A 26,579-nucleotide genomic window follows, 5' to 3' on the forward strand; every position below is an offset into this window, starting at 1 on the left:
CACTACACAGTTGATAATTATAATAATTGAAATGCTAATCCTTTGCACATGAACGCTCACTCATTCGGGAATAATTGCAATCAATATTTATATTTACGCTCAGTGTGTTGTCATGATCTCTGTTGGAATCGTCCGTCTTTCTGCTGGAAAGTTCATCTGAACTTCTCTCTCCCATGAAGTCTTTCGTTGTTGGAATGAATACTTCAGAGGCCCATTAAGAAATGTTCTCATAGAATAAATGTTTCGGCGGTTGTCGGTCTTCGCATTCAGTCGACATATATTCTAGCTGCAGACTAGAAATTAGTATGGAAGATTTGCTCTTATTCTGTCGGTATCGATAGTCTCAGAGTTTAACAACCATTACAACCTTAGCTTATACTGAAGGTACTCGAACCTTAGCCCTCTCGGTAATCGAGGTACAGCATGGTCGAAAGTGGGCTTCTCCAGGTGGGGTTTTTATTCGGACTGTGGAAAAGCTTTCCCATGACGCCAGATCGATGTCTGTGCTCATGGGGGCGGGCCAATGACTTAGTGAAACTTTAGAAATACAATTTTAAAATCACATTACACAATTAGTTATCTTTACTCATTTTATACAATAATTAGATGCAAGCCTCAGAACGGAGGCTCCTGTATAAGAGTTATGGTAATGTGGCTGTCCTGACGTCACAATCATAAAACAAAATGGACAGGTCGTAGCTGAATTTTCCACCGACTGTTTCCACATTCTCCAAACATGGATATTGTTCAGTTCTCAAGTTCTGTGATGTATTAGAAGTTCCTTTGTTCTGTGAAACTCTGACTATAATGCCTGGCCATGAGGAGAGAGTCTCCTCTAGAAATGTACAACCCGAGATAACAGAACCTGGGTGTAAGACAGAGAAAGGCACTCGCTATACTCAGAGGGCCACGTCATGACAGTAGGAAGCCTTCTCTCACACAAGCCTGCCTGCATGGGGCCTACAGGATGTCTCAGGGCTGTGTCTCAAATAGTACCCTGTTCCCTGTATTGTGCCATTTAGGCTCCGTGCTTGCCTAAATATTAGTGACCTGTAGATCGTACTAGAAACCATATACTTTATTTAGGAAATAATTCAGCTAAATAAACAAACACATGAATCCAGACGGTTTATTCATCATCATAAACGGGTCACTAGTTCCACCATGGTTTCTGAGCACAAGCACTATAAAAAGCCAAACACCATCCTGAACAACACAGCCAGAGGGCAGCATACACCACACACTATATGCTATATTGGACAAAAGCATATACAGTAGCTGCTCTTAAAAGTTTGCCTATTTTTACAGTCACATAGTGGTACCGAGGCATAGCTCAAAATGCATTTAAGAACAAACACATTGCATCATATGAGAGTGGAAATTAAGCTCTAAGCAGTTATGAGTAACGTCGGCATGCTCGCACATGCACCACTTACCGAACCTACCCTTTCATTAGCTATGTAAGTCAAAAGGGTCTCAATGCACTGTAAGGTAAGCAAATGGCGCTGAAGACATTCTCAATCTGACTTGCAAGCGCCAAGACATTGTTTAAAAAAAAAACGAAAAATAAATAAATAAAAAAAAACGAAAAGGGTCTTCCCAACAAGTTGAAGTAGAGACCAGCAGTAAAAAGGTCATACGTTACATTTGTTTAGATTCTTAGGTAGCCTATTATTAAGCCTGTACCAAAAGCACAAGAAATGCCACTGAAAGGGAAAACAGATTCTCACAGTATCAAAGCAGAATAAGCTCCTCGTAATAGTGTCATACATCTCGAATCACACAGGCACACTCACTCAAAACCAACAGACTCAAACCTTAACATCAGTAATATTGTCGTTTTACAAAATATCTTATGCGTATTCATAACCTGACAGAATATCCCAAAAGTATTCAGCATATTTATAAATTAGATACATTTAACAGGTCATTTAAATAAAATGTTTATATTATGACATATGCTAGGAGGACTGTTCATAATATTAAATGGGGTTCAAAACGGACACCAGGTTCAGTAAAAAACTAAATCCACACCACATTTCTCCTTGCAGGACAGACCAAATAAAAAACAAAAAAAAACAAAATGACCAATGAATGAATGAATATACAGCAACTGTCCCCCCCCCCCCTCCCCATGCTGATTATATCAGTAAATAACATGTTGGTATGTATGGTATTGTTTGCATTTGTTCATCTGAAGTTGTGGATGTAAATCAGTAGCTGGCCAGCAGGTGGGTCTGTAGTCTGGGTCTGCAGGGGGAGGGGCTCACTGGTCCTTCCCATCATGGATCTGCTGCTGCATCTTATTCAGCATATCCTGCATCCTCGCCAACTGCAGAGAAAGAGAGTGAGTGGTCATGCCATTTTTGTCTTTTCGCGCAGGACATCTTTCTATAAACTGGAGACTAGCCTGTTTGGGTGATGTTACCCATAATTACCTCTTCATCTTTCATCTTGATGAGTCTATCGGTCTCCACGTCGGGGGTGGGCAGGGGCAACATGGGAATCGGGCTCTCCATTCGGTTGTCCTGCGTCAGTTTACTGAGGGGAAAACACACAGGGAACATGAATACAGACTCATACACAACGGCATGCAATATAAACAAAACTAAAGAAAAATCTCAACACCAGCAATAAACCAAGCTACTCATTCTTTCTTATGCATTCTCTCTGACCTCTACAGTAATATATATATATATATATACACACACACACACACACACAGCCGTGCACGCAAGCACACACACACACACACCTGGTCATGTCCTGTATACACTGCGCTCTGTAGTTCTCATAGTGCATGTCACAGGTCACGTCTTTGAGGTCGTGCATGTGGGAGCGGATCAATATGTTCCTCAGCTTCACAAAGTCACAGTGAGACTGGTTCTCCACTGAAACACAAAACAGACAAACTGGGTCATATTATACTGACATGATTTGCTAAGATAAAACATTCCTTCTGTTGTATCCACCAGAACTGATGCGCTGTGTAATATTAGGGACATGGATTTTTACTTCACCAAGTGTTCTGAGCAAGAAAACTCCTGAGCCTAATCATAATCAAAAATTGTCATATGTGAGGAAAAGCATGATCTACCATGCAACTTAGTAATATTGTTATGTCACCCACCTTCCACAATGCCCCATGGGTAAAGTCTCCCTCTTACTCTCTGGCCCCTGGCCTCAACCACAGTGTTACTGCCAATCACTGCAAACGGACAGCACTCCTACGCACACACAGGATTTGACATGATAGATTGACAAGGGATGGTTGAGTTTAGTGGTCTCGTTCCACTTGTAGATGTCTTATTGATGTTTAGTCTTCAGGCTCCAGCTGTGTGTCTCACCTTCAGTTCTTTGTCCAGTTGTTTAAACTCCTCGTCCTCATCAGAGTCACACTCTGGGAACTGGTACACCTTAATGCCAAACCTCTCAATCTCATCACGGACCTACACACACACACACACACACTGGGTGAGACATTGCTTGGAGGGGGAGTGCAGAAGCTCTGAGGGAGTTGCTCTTAACAAAACCAAATTAAGATGGCTAACTTCCCAACGTTCCTGCAGCCAACCTTACCGTCATAACACGAGACATGATTCAGCAGTTGCAGTCTGTCTGCTCTGATGGACTCACCCTGTCTTTGAGTTTCTTGATCTCGCTGGGAGTGAGACAGTCAGCCTTGGCGATGAGAGGAACTACGTTCACCTTCTCATGGAGAGCCTTCATAAACTCCACATCTACTGGACGCAGTCTACAAGGGATAGGAGGAAACAACCTGGTCAGTGTGTGTGTGTGTGTGCCATGGAGGAAAAGCGCACACTGACTATGAGTAACAGTGTTTGTGATTAAGTTGTATTGGTGCTGTTTACATAGGATCCTAAAGGTATATCCTCCTCCTGTCATCACACTCAGGATGTTTTATTACGATCTAGTCATCACAGCTATACCGGTCATTAGCCCATCACATTCCTCTGTCTGTGTATGCTTGTTACCCATGTCCAAATGGAGGTATGAAGTAGAGGCAGCAGTGGACTCTGTTGTCCTGGATGTTCTTCCTGTTCAGTCCACTCTCGTCCCTGAAGTACTGCTCAAACTGCTGGTCAATGTAGTCGGTGATGGGCTTCCAGCTACACTCACACACGGCACAATCAGTCAAGGCTTACAGGAACAACATATACAAGATTCATTGCCGCCATTATTCCTATTTTAGGTCAATCTACTAACCCATACAGAAGCCGTACCCCTTTCCTGCAGTCAAAATGACCAAATCACCCTCATGGCTGGAATGTTATTCATTAAAAAAAAATGTAAAGCTGAAAATCGTATGTTTCTATGTCAAATGGTTTCATTGCATTACAGTCTTCTGTGATGTTTATAATTAAACAATAAGGCGATTGGGAGGTTTGGTATATGGCCAGAATATCACGGCTAAGGGCTGTTCTTATCCACGACGCAACACAGAGTGCCTGGATACAGCCCTTAGCTGTGGTATACTGGCCATATACCACAAACCCCCCAGGTGCCTTGTTGCTTTTATAAAACTGGTTACCAACGTAATTAGAGCAGTAAACATTTATATATATAAAAAAAAAAAATGGGGGTCAAGCTGTGGTATACTGTCTGATATTCAATGGCTTTCAGCCAACCAGCATTCAGGGCTCGAACCACACAGTTTATGAAGTGTAATATTGGGATGCAAACTCAAAATGTAATAGATTTTAACTCTATATATGACATGGTACAGGTGTCTTCTTTTTAAGCCCACAACCCATGTGTGTGAGGTGTATACTTTTGTTTCAAAGTAGATTTGTTTAAGACTTCCAATAATCCCCTGTGTGACCCTGATTTAGCCCACTGCAGTAAAAGGTTAAAGAGTCTGTAGGACAGGACATGGCCAGGATTAGTTGAGGACCAGAGAGGTCTCACCATTCATTGTTGTTGACAGCGTCTCCAAAGCCTGGTGTGTCTACAATGGTCAGCTTCAGCTTCACTCCTTTCTCCTCAATGTCCACTGTGTGCTTAATGATCTCTACTGTCTGGTTGATACGCTCTGAGAAAGGGAAGGCGAGAGGTAGGGATGGAGGGAGGGAAGAGAACCTCTGATGAGATGGCATTTTATTTAGCTGTTGTTGACATTTGAAGAAGGTGTGTGTGTGTGTGTGTGTGTGTGTGTGCGCGTTTCTCACCCTCAGCATTGAGAAGTTTCCTGTCCTTGTACAAGTCTGTGAGGAACAGGCTGTTGACCAGAGTAGATTTACCCATACCAGACTCTCCTGTAACATGACAAACATACAGCATTATACAACATGTTTCTAACAGTCAGCAACACACACACACAGCCAACACTAACACGGAGTGAACATTTTTAATTGATTTTTTACCCCTTTTTCTCCCCAAATTTCGTGGTATCCAATCGGTAGTTACGGTCTTGTCTCATCGCTGCAACTCCCGTACGGACTCGGGAGAAGGTTGAGAGCCGTGCGTCCTCCGAAACACGGCCGCAATGCTTCTTGACACAATGCCCACTTAACCCTGAAGCCAGCCGCACCAATGTATCGGAGGAAATACTGTACACCTGGCGACAGTGTCAGCGTGCACTGCGCCCGGCCCACCACAAGAGTCGCTAGTGCGCGATGGGACAAGAACATCCCTGCTGGCCAAACCTCCCCTAACCCGGACGACGCTGGGCCAATTGTGCGCAGCCCCATTGGTCTCCCGGTCGGGGCCGGCTGCGACAGAGCCTGGATTCTAATAACCCAGAATCTTAGTGGCACAGCTAGCAACTGCGATGCAGTGCCTTAGACCACTGCGCAACTCGGGAGGCCAGAGTGAACATTCATGAACACACACTAAGTAATTCATAGCACTGGGTCGTTTTACTTTTTTAAGAAGGCTACAATCAATACTTTCACTGACCGGCGACCATGAGGGTGAAGTCAAATCCCTTTTTCACTGACTTCCTGTGCACCTGGTTAGGGAGGGTAGCAAAACCCACATACTGCTTCTCCTGAGCGAGAGAGAGAGCGAGAAAGAGAGCGAGAAAGAGAGCGAGAAAGAGAGCGAGAAAGAGAGCGAGAAAGAGAGCGAGAAAGATCAATTCAAAGCAACATTCCCAAGAGCTGAATGAGCGCAAAGCTACCATTGAAATTAAAATACAATTGAAATTCAAACTCCACCCACCATGCTACAATTACAGTTTGGAGAAATCCATTGACAATAGGAGGAAGGGAAAGGGGGAAAATGCATTCATAACATTCCATTTTGAAATCTCTAAGACCTGGCGCTGTGCTTTTTCCACACACAGTGAGAGAAAAGTATGACCGATCTATGACTTTGCCACTACACAATGGAGTGCACAGCTGTCTATCTGGCAGCTCTCCCCATCCCCTTCTGACACCATTCACACATCATCCAAAGCTGCTCCTTACTCTGCCCCTACAAAACTGAAGACTCCACACACACACACACACACACACACACACACACACCCCTTGCCAGTCTACCAAGGCCAGAGTCTGGCAGCCAACAGAGGCTGACAGAGGCTGTATTGACCAGACCTGAATGGTCCTTTTTAAACCCAAAACAAACACACATGCCAAAGAAATACTCAGTCAGGGTCTATTATAAGTTGTCATAACTTGTCATATGCATTTCCGACAGCCCCTGGGGCACGGTTTAACTAACCACACATACACAGCATGCGTAGACATGGAATAGAGCCAGGGCTGAAGTCACACACAGAGAACACGGAAATCTACAGCGCTGGATTCATAACCTATGAGGAATCATACAAACTTCTGGTTTACTTCTAGGGTGTGTGTGGGAACACAAATCCCACAGACAGAACAAACAAACTATCCATAAATCTGTCATGAACCCATCAGGACATGACATAAGACAACAGTATGTCCTACACACCTCCATACTAACATGACATGTTAGAGAGAGAGAAAGGTGTTTTTATGAGAGTTAACTGATGTGAGTGTGTGAGACATTGACCCCGCTCTCCCTTCTCTTTCCTCTCCTCCATTTTCTCTCTCCTCAGTGTCCCTCTATCCCCTCTCTCGCCTGTTCCAGATTTTTTACCTTCTGCCTGGAGGTTCTGACTCGAGGGCAAAGCAAGCGTTCCACCAGTTTCTCCTGCAGCATAATAGCATCCATACCAAGCCAACACCACACCAATAGGGGAAATGTTTTCCAACAGAGGACAAAAACAGAGCAACCTCTTCACTCGCAGCCAGAACGCTTCTCTTATGCACCCTCTACTCCTCTGTAATCCTCCGTTCGTCCACACTCGTCTTTCCTGTTATGTCCTTTGTTCCTACTCCTTTGTTCCTACTCCTTCTCTCCTCATCTCCCTTTATTTCAACCCTTTCTCCTCTGCCCCACTGCTCCCTGTTCAGACAGGTAGGGAGGAATACTGACACAGAGAGAGAGCTAATGGGGGGGGGGGGGGGGGGGGTTGACTAGAGGAAATAAAATGGGAGAGAAAGGTAGTAAGAGGTAGCAGTTTAGGGGAGGAAGTGAGGGATGGGGGAGAGAGTGAGGGGCGGGGGGGGGGGGGGGGAAGTGAAGGAATAAAAGACACTCATTCATTCACACCCGTTGTCCCTCCCCCTTTTCAACCGTTAGATAAATAAAGCACTGACTGCTACAGTAACGACCTATAGCAGCCCAGAGCGAGAGAGCGTGAGAGACAGACAGGAGGGCTAAACAATCTAGCCCATATCTGACCATAATAGTGATCATTTGTCAAAGAACAACACAGTGTCCTTTAACAGAGATACAAACCCACTGTGTGGTTCAAGTGTGGACTTGTACGAGTCAGTAATTCGTCACACAGAGCTTAGTGAAGCTAGTAGGGACTCTCAACCCACCCCAGGGATAACACCAGCCAGAGATGAATGATAAAATGAAGAACCTAGCCAACGTCTAGACTGCACATCAGCCATGCACCAAGTCATGTAGTGGTACCAGAGGCCCAACTACTCCAAAAACTGTGAAACAAGACAGGGCGTGGTGAACAATTGTTGCCAGATGTTGGCCTACGGTGTGTGTGGGTGGGCTCAGTGGTGGGTTCAGGACGGGACACAGGTTTCAGGACGAAACATAGCTTTCTGAGCTCCAGTTGTCCTGAAACCTATGATACCCCAGACAGAATGGGCAACATCTACAGAGGATATTCTAACTACTAATCAAGCTCTTGAATAGCTGTATCAGATGTATTAGTGCAGGGTTGGAACGAAAGCCTGAACACACTGTGGATCCCAAGGACCTTTCTTCATGGGACGTCTCCAGAAGATGTAATACCAAGTTATTTCACATGAGGGAGACAGAGCTTTTATTTTAAAAATGTATTTAACCTCTATTTAATTAGGCAAGTCAGTTAAGAACAAATTCTTATTTACAATGACAGCCTACCCCAGCCAAACCCAGACGACACTGGGCCAATTGTGGACCACCCTATGGGACTCCCAATCACAGCCAGATGTGATACAGCCTGGATTCAAACCAGATACTATAGTGATGTCTCTTGCACTGAGATGCAGTGCCTTAGACCGCTGTGCCACTTGGGAGCCCAGCTCAACAGAACAGGGTACAGTACATTATGAAGGCATTGGCAGCAGAAATGTTCTTTACCATATAGCCAGGCTAATGTTTTTTAGGAAGAGATAGGAACACACATCAGATACTAGCAATTGAAGGAAAACTTGACTCTTGAGAGTGAAACAAAAAAGGGGGGATTCATTTGAATAGAACAGAGGTCCTAGAGTGACATCACAATATACTCCTTCAGGCCCCTCCCTCTTTCGCTCAGTGGCCAGCTGTCCCTCTAGTAGGTCACTGCACCTTGAGCTCTCTCACTTAACTTCACACACCGACACAACCTGATGCACGTGCACACACGTAAACATACACACATGGATACAGCTGACATCATCAAAAATAAAGCATCATCATAAAGCACATCCTATGGACAGTGTTTAAGGGAGGCCATGTGGAAGCTACTTTTCAGGGACACAGTCAGGCAGTAATAACCATCTCCAGCCCATCCATTACCTCCTGTGTCCGTCTGTCCTGACCTCTGTGGATGAAATATGATCGGAGAAACCAGTAAGCTGTCTGTCTGCTGCGACTATCACACTGTATGCTTCCCAAATGGCACCCTATTCCATTTATAGAGCACTACTTTTGACCAGGGCCCATTGGGACACAACCACAGATACCTTGGGCTCTGCTAATGTGTTATTAGGGGCTAGTCAGTCAAAACATTCCACAGTGTGAGGTGCTGGGTATTAAACGTTGACAGCCATCGGAGGCCAAGCCCAGTCCTCCTGATGACAGAGTGACACACACACACACACACACACACACAGCTGACCACAACTAGAAGTCAAATATATACAGTCTGACTGCTCAGTGACTTCCTTCCCTTTAGAGAGACACACAGCCTTCGTGCTGGGTCCAGAGGCATGGATCCAGAGATCAGTCAGTCACACAGATGCACTGGTCTACTTGTTGACTGTTGGTCTTTCAGGAAGCTCTTCTGAAAAAGGCCACAGCAGTAAACTACACACCTATTACTGTGGACAAGTACGCAAATACATAAACACACACACACACACCTCCAGAGACAGAAGATGTGGAGAGGATGCATTCTGTGACATAGATATAAAGAGAGGTGACCGTTCCTGAAGACATCTCAGTCCTGCCCAACCATGCATTTACACACAATTAAGTCCGAAAGCAGAAACAAAACTGTGGCAGGGTGTTAGACCAAAGATGCGTACAGAGAAAGAGAAAGGGGGAAAGAGAGCAGAATGGAGGGAGGTAGAGGGGGTGAAGGGGGAAAAGACAGGGAATGACAGTTGAATTTGAAAGATTGAGAGACTGAAGATGAGAATGAGTGTGAGAGAAAGAGGCTCTTTGGACCCCCATCCCCCCATCCGTAATGTTTGTTCTACTTGGAGACGTGAGTCTCTGGGTGCTAGGCTCTTCAGCATGCTAATCTAACAGCGTGTAATTGGCCTGGCAACAATAGGCCTTCTAAAGAACACTTGGCTAGCATAGCGTAGCCTAGCGTTAGCGTCTGTCCATTCAGCAAAACAATAGGCTCTTCCACAGCCTAGCTCCAAATGGACCCGTAGCCCATCCTTGTAAGCACTTCAGTAGATCTCTAAAGACCCATCAGATCACAAGGTGGAACTGTTAGCCACCACATACATTCGGAAAGTATTCATACCACTTGACTTTTTCCACATTGTTAAGTTACAGCCTTATTATAAAATGGATTCAATTGTCCCCCCCTCCCCAATCTACACACACTACCCCATAATGACAAAGCAAAAACATGTTTAGAAAGTTTTGCAAATGTGTAAAAAAAATAATGAAATATCACATTTACATAAGTATTCAGACCCTTTACCCAATACTTTGTTGAAGCACCTTTGCCAGCGATTACAGCCTCAAGTCTTCTTAGGTATGACACTACAAGTTCGGCACACCTATATTTGGTCCCATTCTTCTCCGCAGATCCTCTCAAGCTCTGTCAGGTTGGATGGGGAGCATCGCTGCACAGCTATTTTCAGGTCTCTCCAGAGATGTTCAATCAGGTTCAAGTCGGGCACTGGCTGGGCCACTCAAGGACATTCAGAGACTTGTCACGAAGCCACTCCTGCATTGTCTTGGCTGTGTGCTTAGGGTCGCTGTCCTGTTGGAAGGTGAATCCTTCACCCAAGTCTGGAGGTCCTAAGCGCTCTGGAGCAGGTTATTTTCAAGGAACTCTGTACTTTGCTACGTTCATCTTTCCCTCGATCCTGACGAGTCTCCCAGTCCCTGCCTCTGAAAAACATCCCAACAGCATGATTTCCTCCAGACGTGAAGGCCAAAGAGTTCAATCTAGGTTTCATCAGACCAGATAATCTTTTTTCTCATGATCTGAGAGGCCATTAGGTGCCCTTTGGCAAACTCCAAGTGGGCTGTCATGTGCCTTTTACTGAGGAGTAGCTTCCGTCTGGCCACTACCATAAAGCCCTGATTGGTAGAATTCTGCAGAGATGGTTGTCCTTCTGGAAAGTTCTCCCATCTCCACAGAGGACCTCCGGAACTCTGCCAGAGTGACCATCGGATTCTTGGTAATCTCCCTGACCAGGGCCCTTCTCCCCCAGTTGCTCAGCCAGCTCTAGGAAGAATCTTGGTGCTTCCAAACTTCTTCCATTTAAGAATGACGGAGGCCACTGTTCTTGGGGACCTTCAATGCTGCAGACTTTTTTTTTTGGTACCCTTCCCCAGAACTGTGCCTCGACACAATCATGTCTCGGTTCTCTACGGACAACTCCTTTGACCTCATGGCTTGGTTTTTGCTCTGACGTGCACTGCCAACTGTGGAACCTTATATAGACAGGTGTGTGTGCGCCTTCCCAAATCATGTCCAATCAATTGAATTTCCCATAGGGGAACTCCAATCAAGTTGTAGAAACAGCTCAAGGATGATCAACGGAAACAGGATGCACCTGAGCTCAATTTCGAGTCTCATAGCAAAGGGTCTAAATACTTTTTTTTTTTTTTATACAAATGCAACAAAAAAATCTCAAAAACTGTTCTCTTTGTAATTATGGGGTATTGTGTATAGATTGATGATGAAAAAAATGTAATTTAATCAATTTTAGAGTACAGCTGTAAGGTAACAAAATGTGGATGAAGTCAAGGGGTCTGAATACTTTCTGAATGCACTGTATGATCCTTTCAGATCTACATGAATTGCCGAGGCGGGAATGGGACAGGGGTTTAAAAGTGGGGGAATAGAGGGACACTGCATCAGCCCATTCAGCAGCAAGGAGCTGGTCACCAGGGAGTCCCCCGGGATATAATACAGTGGAAAGTAGAGAGATATTGCGTCACAGGTACTGGGAAATAGACATTCCTGCAGACGAGTGGCAGAAAACAAGTGTTCACACACTGATGACCTTTATTGTGTTTGCCAAGGACAGGTTTAACTGGGCATGCCATAATGACAACACATTTTATTATCAGATAATGTTTGGTAATGTCCTCTAAACGAGGCAGAATCTGTGTTCAGCATTTATCAGCTCAATTTGCACCACCATAGTAAGAAGGTTCCGCTTCCTAATGGTCCATTATATGGCTTTCATTCATCTTACAGTTGTCAGTTAGGCATCTTTCAAAATTCCTCAAGGGAGCTTTTCTTCCCACAGTAGGAGGTAAAGGTAGTCCTCTAATTCTCCTTATCATTAGAACTTAGCTCCCAAATCTCTGATTCCTCGCCTCCTAACATCATCTAATCTCCAAGTTATCGAGGTCACCCAAACTCTTCATTCTTGAAAATGGGTTTGGAATCCTTCTATCTGGGTCAGGCATGGGTTATTTTCAACAGCTTTTTAAATGCCTACCCAAAGGCTGAGACATGGCAAGCTGTACAGGGAGAGAGGGAGACCTGGGGTTAGAGATAAACTTGTTATTCACGTGTGTGGTTGTGAACTCCCTCTCTTAACTCTCACTCTACTGGATCATTGGCATTGCATACATGTTTTCAGCGTGACAATGACATCAGATGCCAGAGAGCAGAAACATTTCAGTTTAGATAAAGAACAAAGACAAAACACACAGAAGACACTCAGGAGAGATGAAAGTTGAGCTACCAGGTCAGGCAATTTACTGTAAACACCCATAAACAGATAGGGGCCTTTTCTATTAAAAGTGCAAGTAAATGTGAATCTAGTGAATCTAGTGGAGGGTGTGGTAGGAAAATACATTTGGAGTGCTGTACAGAGTGCCAGTCGGAACATGGTAATGAATCAAAATAGGCTTGGAATTCCCATGACAACCATGAATGGATGGCCTCGGCTGATAAGTACATTGTGTGATTACTATCCTCCACGATCTTTTCAATCAGAAACTCGGAGGCGTGTGTGTTCATAGGTAGCTAAGTTAATGAGTACATCTTTCCTCACGCCTGATTTAGACCTGAGAAACCATGCGAGTATACGGGGGCCAAGGAGAACTATAGATTCCACAGCATCGTAGATCTGTCATAACTGGGTGTCGTTAAATCTACGCCTAAACACGTCAATCATCCTGAGGAATTGCGGATAGGTTCCTCTCCCAGAGTCTCAGAGTGAGGAAAATGGATAAAATTGTTCCCTAGCAACGTACCAGTACACCAGACTGTGATTGGCAGGCCCAGTTTGGTGAAGCATAAGAGAAAGATGCTTCCAAGAAACAATAATTATCATAGCAGGAGGAAAGAGGAGGGAAGAAAGAGGAGGGCAAAGGGGGATGAAGGGCTTGATTTGAATGTGATTTACCCAGACTATCCTCTGCATCTCCCTCATACACACACCCTGGCCATGACCCCACTCTGAGGGTCTCAGGTGGAGTGGGATGTGCAAAAAACACATTTCCATTTCATACTACACACTTGTACATGGGTGAAACAGGACAAATATAAGCACCCCCTATCCGACCTTTTGACTGACACACACACACAGGTTAGTCCCGCTCACTATCCAAGAAACCACTCCCCCTAAGCACCCGGCCAGGTCAGGCAGAGTGTGTGGGTGTGCTGTGGCAACAGACATGCTACTTGAATATCTCCAACACAGTTTTGCATAGCACAAACAGTATGATAAAATCCACAGCAATATAAAAAAAAAAAGAGAAAAGTTCTTACAGGGAAAAACAATTGAAGAAATTCCTTGGGGGACACGCACCCACGCTGAACATTTCCAAATCCACACACAGGCTATTCCTACTGTATTAACTGCACTGTAGTAATCAAGGTCAAGGTCTTCGAGCGAGGTTCATTCCGCAATGCTGCCCATGTGATTTCACAGGCTTACTGAAAATCTATCTGCAACAAACCCAGTTCACAGCTCAAACAATAAGAATTGTGTCTGCTTGCAGTATGTGTGAACACCAGAAAGATCAGCAAGGACCAGTGGACCTACGGGAGCCATAGCCTCTGAATGACCGTAACACTATACTGTCAACAAGATTAGGATATAGAAGCCTTACAATATGTTTCGCAATTAGCTTTGACTGAGATAGACGTCTGCTAACATTATGCCTTTAGTTACCATTGCTGCATGCTGCCTACTTACAATGTAGCTACACAAGGTTCCAGCAACAACCTTCGAACAGAACAGCATCTAAAGCTTCTGTCATCCTCATCCCCAGAGCAAAGAGAGAGGAGATCGATACACCTGACACTCAGTGTGCTGCTGGTCTCCCACCAAGCTACACCTGAGCTACATACGGACACACACAGGGCTCACTCAAGGAAATCTATAAAATTGCAAGCAACCCCGGGATTACAGAGGGAAAGACCAATAGGCTTTCCAGTAACTATAGGGAGCGGGTCACTTTCACACCCACAACAAGTGGCTTGCCTAGAATGATGCATGGATGCCCGAGGATGAGAGGCGAGCCCTTGGGTACCACTCGCTGCGTATGCATATTGTGTCTGTATGCATAAATGACATCTTAACCTTCTGGCTGTGTGATGCTAACTCTACCCTGTATTGCGGTGGCAAGACAACAACAGTAGTAATCTTTAGGGCATCGGAATGATGATGCAGCTCACGTTTGCTAGGCCAAGGCTTGCTACGTAGGCTATCCAGGCTATATGACGCCATACGAAGCGAATTTGGGGAAAAAAACAGTCTCTAGGCTACCACGCTTGATATGAAATATGATTCTATGTATCGCCTAAAAGCCTAGACCTACATCAAAAGCGTTGAACACAGATAACAATTTTGTACATATTTTTTAATAGAAATAGGAATAAACGTTGTCCTTACCTCAACTGTCTCGTCTGTTGGTCATTGTGGGGGATGAAACACAGGTGGAGAGATGCAGAACGACGCCCATAGAGAATTTAGAAGGCGAGAGAGACCGACAGAGAAAGACAATCATTGAAATGGACCGCGTTATAATTGCCTTTATGCATAATCGTAATTATTATCCTTATGCTTACCCGATTTGATCGGGATACGGCTCTTGTATCGGATGTTGGTCGTCATTTTCGCCGCTCTCCTCCCCTCGGTGTCGCTTCAGAACGGACGGACTGCTCCGTAAACGCACGCGTCCGTTCCTTCTCCGCGCTACCACAGCAGCCAGACAGGTTGTGTGGGAGAGGGTGTTGCAATATCGTGCAGAACCCCGCCCTCATCTATGTGGTACCCAATCGTGGATGGAGAGGTTTCCTATGATCTTACTTGTCCATATCATTAATATTGTATGCAGCTTCCATAATTAATGCTGTTCAAACTTCTCACTCATATGTTTGAAATCTTAATTTTTCAACATCTAGACGTGCACCAAGTATAAGGGAATAAGACTGTGGCATGCTTCCTATCCATGCATCATTCTGTGATATCAGCTTGTCACCATTTAGCAACACTGCTACACCAACCTCCACAGCAGCTTCTTATCTAGTGTTTTCAATTTGATAGAGGTCTAGAAGACTTAACAACTAGAAACCTTCGTCTCCATTCAATCCCATTGCCTTTGTTTTTCTACATGGCCACTCAAATGCACATCATCATACCTATGACCTGTAAACAAAGCACTCTGACAACAAGTGTGTTTCTATGGAAACTGTATTTCTGAAAATGGAGTACAAAAGTTGAGACTACTAACGTTTCAAGCACAGTTATGTTAATTACGGTGTTTCCCAAATTAAGTCCTAGGGACCTTAAGGAGTACACGTTTTGTTTTTCCCCCCTAGCATTACACAGCTGATTCAAATAATTAAAGCTTGATGAGTTGATTATTTGAATCAGCTGTGTAGTGCTTGGGCAAACAACTAAATATGCACCTCTTGGGGTCCCCAGGACCGAGTTTGGGAAACGCTGGGTTAATGCCTCCAGGGTTCAAAGGTACAAATCTGTTGATCAACTAGGCAGAAAGAAACAAGTTACATAGACAATGACACACTGACTGACGATAACGCTCTTAAACACGAAGGACACATTGAAAGGCGTTAGTGTGTTCACTGTATAACAGTCTGCAGCCTAGAGTGGGCTGGCAGACATGGTGAATCAGAATATAGTTGGGAATTCAGAAAATGGAATTGTGTTCAATACTGTAAGTTGCATGGAGCTAGCCAATATCAGAAGATGTCAGTATGTTTGTGCATACAGTAAATCATTGTGATAAAATGAAGACCCCCTTTAGGAAAACCCAAAAGAACATGACCAAATAAACAAAAACACACATCTATACTAAGACTGCTCATAATATAATGTAACTATTAAAGACAAAGGGTGATGTAAGGTTTTGTAGTGCAAGTCTTAGGCGATAAAAAAAAAGTATATTAACCAACACACGGTTGTGCATGGTTTGAAAACACTTGAATTAACATGATCACTTAACAAGCATTATCAGTTGCATCTTGAATGCACCAACATTTATTCTAGAGTCTAGACAGTACGTCCACCCACATGATACATACATATTTTAGCTATCAAGTCACTTCAGAGCATTCTTCAAACACGAGGGCAAATATTCTCTGTATAATGACGACACAACCAACAGCCTTCTGCTGTTGATACTTGACTTATAAGATTACATGGTGAGGAATTCAGCTCAGTAAAACCTTGTCTGAGGAGACTGACCCAGAGAGACCAAGGCAAACCGTCTCCATGATGGGAGGAGCTATAGGAAAACAGACTCATTGTAATGGCTGGAATGGAATAAATGGAACATTATCAAACACATGGAAACCACATTTGACTTCATTCCATTTATTTCATTCCTCCATTCCAGCCATTACAATGAGCCCGTCCCCCTATAGTTCCTTCCACCAGCCTGCACTGGTCTCCATCCAATACAACAGAGGCACAGACAAAGTTAAGTTGCATAAATCTTTCATAATATAGAGCAAAAGTGATACAGTTTAAAATAAAATGTGAGACTGTGGGATACTTCCACACAAGCCTGTATTACCCTTATATATTATTACCCTTATAGTTATTTTCCATGTGTTGTGCTGTTGAAGAGACTACAGCGCCACCTTAGGGACACTATTATTACTACACCTACAGCATGGACTGAGTCCTCAGCTGTGCTCCAAATGTGAAAGCAAAGACAGGTTGCAAATGGTAAAAACACAATATCCAGCTCTCAACAAACCTTCCTTTAAAGGGGCAATCAGCAGTTGCTACCGTCATTTTTGGATTTACAAATTAATGATATGTACCTATTGATTCTTGAAGAATATAACTTACAAAAGCCTCATGAGCAAAGCACAACTGTCCTACCCAAACAGAAACCAAAATATAATATTTTTGACTCCAATGTTTGTAAACAAAGTAAATGTAAACAAACACTGTATAGCCTAAAAACATGGTTAAAACTATCTTTTTGATATAATGGATGGTCAGTCCTTGCATCCATAACTCTGTCTTTGAATTTGAGTGGTCACATTTCTCCAGTCCTTCCCCCCAGCTTTTAACCGTAACAACAGTGGGGTGAGAGCTTTGCTATTGTTTCAACTGCTGATAGCCACTTTAAGTTACTCAAAACATTCCCCAAACATTCTGTAAACACTGAAGTCTTATTGTTGTCTAACCAATGAGATATTAGTACTGTTGGCAATGCAAGATCTACATTGTACATGAGACAGAATACTAGTGCTGATGAAAACACACGGACATCATCTTTAGTCACCTATTGGGAGAACATGGAATTTCTGTCTTTACAGTATGCCTTAACATTATATCATAACCCATATCATAACATTACACAATAAAGGATAACACTCCAGACAAACATACCTTAGTATGAAACGTGTTACAACGTGAGTAACAGTTCCCAAAACAATACTGAGACTTGCAGATCAGTGGATCTCAGTACCATGGTAAAATAGAGGCCAAATTGAAGATTTTATAATTACATTTATGTTAGAGAGGGGAACATCCAATTGGGTGGTTGATTGCTTTATTGATTGACTGACACACTGAGAGATAGGGAGTGATGTGTGTGTCCAGCAGAACGTCCATGATGGAGATGCAGACGCACAGTGGGGTTGAGGGGTGTGGGGCTCCTCTCATCTCTTCCCCAACTCCCTCTTTCAATCCCTCTATTTTCACTCGTCTCCCTTCATCTTCATCTGCGCCTGCATCTGGGAAATCATCTGCTGCATACGCCTCAGCTACAGAGAGAAGAGAAGGAAACAGACAGTTGAGTAAAACAAATACCAGAGACTATCAGTCATTCCAAACACGACAAATTGTATCCATTGTAAAAAGATAATACAATGAGCCACGTAACTTTTTGAGAGCCTTAATGTAAAAACATTTTTTTTACACAATAGAAAATATATCCATCTAGTGGTTGTGGATAAGACTTCAAGTGGAACATTTGACTTCACTCAAATCGGGGTAAAATGGACTCCAACTCATTTTCACAGTTGGGTAGGGGCGTGTGACTGAATAATAGATTTACTTTCATATTTAAATCTACATCAAACCAGGTTTGTACTCTATAGAACGCTGTGTGTTGCAAACTGAAGAAATGCGATCAAACGTAACACTTTGCTAAACTGATCTGGTATCCCAAGCTGCTTTTCTACAGGAATGTGGGTCTGTGACTCTGCTTATAGGGTTACATCCCTAATTTGGTACTAGTGTTAACACCACTACAAGTGCAAACATTTTAAGGGTCTTCAGAATTCAACAAACAATGTGCCAATCTCTAAAGAATATTTAGCTGTTTGACTGAAAACCTCTTAACATCAGTTATTGAACATAAACCTTGAACACATAGTGTAGCTTCTTGCTAGCTGAATACCAGTGCTCTCAGAACCATGTTGTGGAGTTGATAACATTATTTGAAGGTGCTGAATGGGTGAGATGAGAATCTGTTCCATTTGGGGTTAGGGTATCATGTGGACATTGTGTTTAAAACAGAGCCACTACCGTTTATGCATTCAGATGTATTCAGATTGTTTTTATGCACATTACTAACAGATGTATTTCACTTGATTGTGATTTAGACTGAACTTTACTTTATGGTGACCCCCCCCCTTGCGGTGATTTGTCTCTTACATTATCCTATTTTAAACTTACAATTCGACAGAACAAACAACCCCAAATGAGTTTGTGTCCTGTGCTGGGTTTACTTTTGCCAGGCTACATATACAGTTGAAGTCAGAAGTTTACATACACTTAGGTTGGAGTCATTAAAACTCGTTTTTCAACCACTCCACAATTTCTTGTTAACAAACTATAGTTTTGGCAAGTTGGTTAGGACATATACTTTGTGCATGACACAAGTCATTTTTCCAATAATTGTTTACAGACAGATTATTTCACTTATAATTCACTGTATCGCAAGTTGACTGTGCCTTTAAGCAGCTTGGAAAATTCCAGAAAATTATGTCATGGCTTCAGAAGCTTCTGATAGGCTAATTCACATCATTTGAATCAATTGGAGGTTTACCTGTGGATGTATTTCAAGGCCTACCTTCAAACCCAGTGCCTCTTTGTTTGACATCATGGCAAAATCAAAAGAAATCAGGCAAGACCTCAGAATTTTTTTTAAAGACCTCCACAAGTCTGGTTCATCCTTGGGAGCAATTTCCAAACGCCTGAAGGTACCACGTTCATCTGTACAAACAATAGTACTCAAGTATAAACACCATGGGACCACACAGCCGTCATACCGCTCAGGAAGGAGACGTGTTCTGTCTCCTAGAGATGAACTTACTTTGGTGCGAAAAGTGCAAATCAATCCCAGAACAACAACAAAGGACCTTGTGAAGATGCTGGAGGAAACAGGTGTATCTATATCCACAGTAAAATGAGTCCTACATCGACATAACCTGAAAGGCCGCTCAGCAAGGAAGAAGCCACTGCTCCAAAACCACCATAAAAAAGCCAGACTACGATTTGCAGCTGCAGATGGGGACAAAGATTGTACTTTTTGGAGAAATGTCCTCTGGTCTGATGAAACAAAAATAGAACTGTTTGGCCATAATGACCATCGTTATGTTTGGAGGAAAAAGGGGGAGGCTTGCAAGCCGAAGAACACCATCCCAACCGTGAAGCACGGGGATGGCAGCATCATGTTGTGGGGGTGCTTTGCTGCAGGAGGGACTGGTGCACTTCACAAAATAGATGGCGTCATGAGGAAGGACAATTATGTGCATATAGTAAAGCAACATTTCAAGACATCAGTCAGGAAGTTAAAGCTTGGTCGCAAATGGGTCTTCCAAATGGACAATAACCCGGACGATTACCACATGGAAGAAGTGATAAGCAAGTAAGGTCCAAAAACAGATTTTTACCAAGTCAAATGAATGTATTGTGTTAAAGTTTTCATGATGCTTGTATCTAAACCAAAGTAGATAATTTAACGATTGTTCTATACATCAGTTGGGGTCTCTATAATCTTCAATATGAGGTCATAAACCTAGCATGAAAGTGCATCCTTGTAGCTGTGTGTGCTACTATAGTCAAAATGTTTGCCTTGGGGTAAATTGAGCAAATTGAAGGGCATAATACATGGCATTATCTCTGGGATATGAAGTAAAAACAGGACCTGTGTTTAAAAAAGTACAAAGTGTTAGGTGTTAAGCCTGTTTAAAATATGCTTAAAATGGTTCAAAGACAAAAAAGCGATTGTGATTGTGTTGAATTCTATTTGTAAATTAAGATAGACATGGTTTTAAAAAGGTAGAGGTAATATTTTATTCAATACATTTGTAGGCGGCTTAACGTACCCTGTCCCGTGGCTCAACTTACCCCATTAATTTATTACCTAGGACCTGGTTAACACTATGAGAGCATCCTAGGACCTAGTTAACCCTATGAGAGTATCCTAGGACCTAGACAACCCTATGAGAGCATCCTAGGACCTAGTTAACCCTATGAGAGCATCCTAGGACCTATTTAACCCTATGAGAGCATCCTAGGACCTAGTTAACCCTATGAGAGCATCCTAGGACCTAGTTAACCCTATGAGAGCATCCTAGGACCTAGTTAACCCTATGAGAGCATCCTAGGACCTAGTTAACCCTATGAGAGCATCCTAGGACCTATTTAACCCTATGAGAGCATCCTAGGACCTAGTTAACCCTATGAGAGCATCCTAGGACCTAGTTAACCCTATGAGAGCATCCAGTGCTGCAGTAGCTACTCACCTCAGCCTCCTTCTGCAGGAGAATCTGGTCTTTGTCCATCATATCCTCCTCCACAGCTCTGTAGGGAACGTTTAAGGGAACATATTAACTACTGTAATATGTTAGAGTAGTATCAGCCCAGACAGAGTGTGTGTGAGAGAGAGAAACACTGCAGATAGGAGACTGACCTGCCAGGTCTCTTCAGTCTCTCTGAACGGAAGTTCTCGTAGTGCAGGTCCTGAGTGACCTCCTGGAGGTCCTGCATGTGGGTGCTGGAAACACACACAACAATCACACATTTCAATATCACAATTTGGCTTGTGCAAACCCCCATAAAACCCACTAGACTAGACTACTACACTGTGCAACAGATGGACAGACTTGAAGTTCTCTGTTCAACCACTAAGTGGCAGTATAGTAATACATATCCAACATAAGTAAGAGCATGCATAGATGATTTTTACATTTACTCTAAATCAGGGAGGGGTACGCCAAATAAAAATGTGATTCACATTTTTTTTCTTCCACATTTTCAAACATTTACATTTTCCAACAGGGCTATACATTTGGGTGAGGTTTTTTTCTCGCCCGAGTAGCCTCGTTTTACAGTACTACACCTGCACCTGTCGACAACACAAGTTGTTCTACTTTCACGAGTACATCCAATGCTAGCATCAGTAATTCTACATTTGTTGTTAGCCCAGCTAGCATGGACACTGACAGTTGTGAATCTGATGCAGCCGAAGAGCTACTGCCTCCTTACCCGGGAAAGCACCGAACAACAGACAGGGATGTTAGACCATCGAAGAGGCACAAATAAGATGAGAGCTACATTGATTTGGGTTTCATTTATATTGGGAGTAGTGCCTTCCCTCAGCCACAGTGTGATGTATGTGCAAAAGTACTGCCTCACAACTCGATGAAACCTTCACTGTTGCGCAGACATTTAAAAACAAAACATGCCAATTTGAAAAATAAGCCACAGGACTTTTTTGAGCAAGAATTAATACGGCTTTCAAGTAGTAAGACATGTACAAAAGCAACAGATGTATATGATGTATACATCTGTATATGATATGATGGTACCGAGTGGCTAGGACAGGCAAGCCCCATACTATTGTGGAGGACTTAATTCTTCCTGCTGCCATGGATATGGCTGGAACAATGTTGGGGGAAAAGGCCAAGAAACCTATACAGAAAATGTCATCAAACAACACTGTTTCACGACGTATCAGTGACATGGCAGGAGATGTTTCGAAAACAATTACTGCCTCGCATACAAACCAGTGAATTCTATGCGTTACAGCTAGATGAGTCAACAGACAGTGTGTGCAAAAGGCATGAAGAGGTAGGCAATAAATAGGCCATAGGAGTGAACAATTACAATTTAGCAGATTAACACTGGAGTGATAAATGATCAGGTGAACATGGTAGAGATACTGGTGTGCAAAAGAGCAGAAAAGTAAATAAAATAAAAACAGTATGGGGATGAGGTAGGTAAATTGTGTGGGCTATTTACAGATGGACTATGTACAGCTGCAGCAATCGGTTAGCTGCTCAGATAGCAGATGTTTAAAGTTGGTGAGGGGGAGAAAAGACTCCAACTTCAGAGATTTTTGCAATTCGTTCCAGTCGCAGGCAGAAGAGAACTGGAAGGAAAGGTGGCCAAAAGAGGTTTTGGCTTTAGGGATGATCAGTGAGATACACCTGCTGGAGCGCGTGCTACGGGTGGGTATTGCCATCGTGACCAGTGAACTGAGATAAGGCGGAGCGTTACCTAGCATAGACTTGTAGATGACCTGGAGCCAGTGGGTCTGGCGACGATCATGTAGCGAGGGCCAGCCGACTAGAGCATACAGGTCGCAGTGGTGGGTGGTATAAGGTGCTTTAGTAACAAAACGGAGGGCACTGTGATAGACTGCATCCAGTTTGCTGAGTAGAGTATTGGAAGCTATTTTGTAGATGACATCGCCGAAGTCGAGGATCGGTAGGATAGTCAGTTTTACTAGGGTAAGTTTTGCGGCGTGAGTGAAGGAGGCTTTGTTGCGAAATAGAAAGACGATTCTAGATTTGATTTTGGATTGGAGATGTTTGATATGAGTCTGGAAGGAGAGTTTGCAGTCTAGCCAGACACCTAGGTACTTATAGATGTCCACATATTCTAGGTCGGAACCATCCAGGGTGGTGATGCTAGTCGGGCGTGTGGGTGCAGGCAGCGAACGGTTGAAAAGCGTGCATTTGGTTTTACTAGCGTTTAAGAGCAGTTGGAGGCCACGGAAGGAGTGTTGTATGGCATTGAAGCTCGTTTGGAGGTTAGAGGTCCAAGGAAGGGCCAGAAGTATACAGAATGGTGTCGTCTGCGTAGAGGTGGATCAGGGAATCGCCCGCAGCAAGAGCAACATCATTGATATATACAGAGAAAAGAGTCGGCCCGAGAATTGAACCCTGGGGGGTCAATTAAGGAAAACTTCTTCTGGAAACCAGGAGAGGATATTTTTAAAGTACTGGACAGCTTTGTGACATCAAATGGACTTTGGTGGTCAAGATGTGTTAGTAGCTGTACTGATGGAGCAAAAGCCAGTGGAGTGGTAACGCGCGCGCAAGCAGTTACTCCCGATGCCACTTGGGTACACAGCAGAATTCACCGAGAGGCTCTTGCTGCCAAGGGAATGCCTGACAGCTTGAAAGATGTTTCGGACACTACAGTGAAAATGGTTCACCTTGTTAAAACAAGGCCCCTGAACTCTTGTGTATTTTCTGCACTATGCAATGATATGGGCAGCGACTATGTAATGCTTTTACAACATACAGAAAAGTCTGCTGGTTATCAAAGGGCAAAGTTTTGACAGGAGCTTAAAGTTTTCTTTACTGACCATAATTTTCACTTGTCTGACCGCTTGCATGATGACGTGTTTCTCACACTACTGGCCTATCTGGGTGATGCTTTTTCTCGCCTGAATGATCTGAATCTAGGATTACAGGGACTCACCACAACTATATTCAATGTACGGGACAAAATTGAGGCTATGATTAAGAAGTTGGCGCTCTTCTCTGTCTGCATTAACAAGTACAACACACAGGTCTTTCCATCATTGTATGATTTGTATGCAAATTAACTCAAACTTACAGACAATGTCAAATGTGATATAGCAAAGCACCGGAGTGAGTTAGGTGCGCAATTACGCAGGTACATTTCCGAAATGGATGACACAAACAACTGGATTTGTTATCCCATTCATGCCCTGCCTCCAGTCCATTTACCGATATCTGAACAAGAGAGCCTCATCGAAATTGCAAGAAGCGGTTCTGTGAAAATTTAATTTAATCAGAAGCCACTGCCAGATTTCTGGATTGGGCTGCGCTCAGAGTACCCTGCTTTGGCAAATTGCACTGTTAAGACACTGATGCCCTTTACAACCACGTACCTATGTGAGAGTGGATTCTCGGCCCTCACTAGCATGAAAACTAAATACAGGCACAGACAATAAGGTTTTATATGTAAGATGGTTAAATAAAGAGCAAAATTATTGATTATTATATTATTATTTGTGCCCTGATCCTATAAGACCTCTTAGTCATTTCCCAAGAGACGTGTTGTAACAAAAACTCAAACTCATTTGTATGTTTAATAAATGTATTGTATAGTGTGTGTGGCAGGCTTACAATGATGGCAAAAAACAACATTTGAGAGTTCGCTGACCCTAGTGCTAGAGGGGGTACGCAGCTGGAGGTTGAATGTTTGAAGGGGTACGCATTGCATTGTCATGGTGACTTACACAAGCATGGTGCGTAGTTTGAGGAAGTCGTTGTGCTCGGGGTTCTCCACCTCTACGACCCCCCAGGGGTAGAGACGGCCTCTGATCTTCTTTCCTTTCACCTCAATCAGCTGGTTTGAACCAATCACAGAAAACGGAATGCTCGCCTGAGAGAGGGAGACAGGGGGCGAAGTAGAGAGACATGGATGCGAGGGCAAGGAAAACAAGGGGATAGAAAGAGGATACAGAGTGGGAGGAGTGTGAAAACAGAGGGATGCAGAGATAGAGGGATCAGGGAAGGAGAGAGAGGTGGAGAAGAGAATAGGAGAATGATGGTTATTGAAGATGAGTGGAATCTACTAGAGCAGGGGTGTCCAACTCATTCCATGGAGGGCCTAGTGTCTGCTGCTTTTAGTTTTTTCCTTTCAATTAAGACCTCGATAACCAGGTTCTTTGCTAATCAGTGACCTTAATTCATCAATCAAGTACAAGGGAGGAGCAAAAACCCACAGACACTCTGTACGTACCAGAGTAAGTAAAAATGACCGGATCATTTACGTTTAACATAAAGCCCATTCAAAAGATCAACGGGTCAGTTTCAATAGTATGATTCTCACCCATTCTAAAACCCAGTGGTTAAGAGAAAAATGACATAAGTGGTTCTACGTCACTCCCAGTCTCATTCAGTAATGGTGTTTCTCCCTGAGTTTCTTTCTCTTTCTTAGTTGGTGTTAGTATTTTTACGTCCCAAATGTCACCCTATTCCCTTTATAGTGCACTACTTTCTTTTGACTAGGGCCCTTAGAACTCTGGTCAAAAGTAGTGCATTATATAGGGAGTAGTGTGCCATTTGGGACGCAGACTTTCTGTGTGTGTCGTACCTTCAGTATTCGTGTCTGTTCCTTGAACTCCTCATCCTCATCTGAGTCAGCGTCTGGCAGTTGGTAGATCCTGATGCCATGCTCTGCAATCTCATCTAGGATCTACCAATACAGAAACACACAGGATCAATGAAAGTCTTAACCTTATGACCTCTCATATTTCCTCAGGTCAATCCCCATCCGCTTCCCAGAGGAATAACTTGTCCCTAGGCGTTGATCTAAGGTCAGTGTTGCAATCTGTGCCTAAGGGAAACCTGTACCCGGAGGCCGGAGCCGCTCCCCCCAGCCCAGCAGCAATCCCTCTCATCTGAACCTTGCAGTTTTGGATGGCTGTCATGTTGGGCTGAGAGACAATCAATCCCACAGTAGGACATGAACATGCTCCCTCTGCAACATAATGAGACTGTCACTGCTGTCTGTTAGTCAGGCCTCTCCTCCCTCTGTTCTCGCTCTCCTCTCTTCTGTGTCACTGTTTCAGACATGGCCCAGCCTCCATGACAGGAGTGGGATTCTGGACATGCCATTTCTCTCTCCCTCTTGTTACTTCTAGTTTCACCCACTTACCCCAGAGGAGCAGTGTCTAACAGTCATAAGAAAACTTATCCCCTCTCCTTTGTTCAACCCCCAGCGGTGAAGCAACAACACAAAGGCCTTTCTTCACCAGTATCTAGGGGACAGATGGAAATGTTTATTCTTTTATAAATCAAAAGGTGTATTTTTCTCTGTTTTCTCAAGATTGAATTAGCAATGCATGAGTGTTGCATAAAGTGTTGTTTTCCTGACATTTTTGGGGAC

The 26,579-nt window shown here is 43.5% G+C and overlaps 2 protein-coding genes across 6 annotated transcripts in view; both read right to left on the minus strand.

Annotated features, from left to right (window-relative positions):
• Positions 1-1,569: 1,569 nt before the first annotated feature.
• LOC139411024 (septin-5) lies at positions 1,570-14,894 on the minus strand. Of its 3 annotated transcripts, none has more exons than XM_071156809.1 (11): positions 7,090-7,403; positions 5,920-6,010; positions 5,190-5,276; positions 4,930-5,053; positions 3,996-4,130; positions 3,637-3,754; positions 3,348-3,449; positions 3,131-3,227; positions 2,756-2,891; positions 2,439-2,541; positions 1,570-2,332 (listed from the first exon to the last, which is right to left on the minus strand). In XM_071156809.1, the coding sequence occupies exons 1-11, from the start codon at positions 7,162-7,164 to the stop codon at positions 2,267-2,269; spliced, it is 1,134 nt and encodes a 377-aa protein (XP_071012910.1). In that variant the 5' UTR covers positions 7,165-7,403; the 3' UTR covers positions 1,570-2,266. The 3 variants fall into 3 exon arrangements, with proteins under 3 accessions (XP_071012910.1, XP_071012912.1, XP_071012911.1); XM_071156811.1 differs by lacking the exon at positions 7,090-7,403 and adding an exon at positions 14,823-14,894 and having other exon boundaries at positions 2,135-2,332; XM_071156810.1 differs by lacking the exon at positions 7,090-7,403 and adding an exon at positions 6,184-6,268 and having other exon boundaries at positions 2,135-2,332.
• A 711-nt stretch (positions 14,895-15,605) lies between these two features.
• Positions 15,606-26,579, minus strand: part of LOC139411025 (septin-2-like) — a 43,424-nt gene continuing 32,450 nt past the window's right edge. For 2 of the 3 annotated variants that reach the window (XM_071156812.1, XM_071156813.1), the window contains exons 8-12: positions 25,785-25,886; positions 24,925-25,070; positions 21,337-21,420; positions 21,170-21,227; positions 15,606-18,178 (exon numbers count right to left, since the gene is read on the minus strand). In XM_071156812.1, coding sequence (XP_071012913.1) covers positions 18,113-18,178; positions 21,170-21,227; positions 21,337-21,420; positions 24,925-25,070; positions 25,785-25,886 — 456 coding nt within the window. In that variant the 3' untranslated portion in view covers positions 15,606-18,112. The remainder of the gene's footprint in view (positions 18,179-21,169; positions 21,228-21,336; positions 21,421-24,924; positions 25,071-25,784; positions 25,887-26,579) is intronic. The other variant, XR_011634556.1, reaches the window with a different exon arrangement.

Source organism: Oncorhynchus clarkii, chromosome 6 (assembly GCF_045791955.1).
Source record: "Oncorhynchus clarkii lewisi isolate Uvic-CL-2024 chromosome 6, UVic_Ocla_1.0, whole genome shotgun sequence".
NCBI classification, from domain to species: Eukaryota; Metazoa; Chordata; class Actinopteri; order Salmoniformes; family Salmonidae; genus Oncorhynchus; species Oncorhynchus clarkii.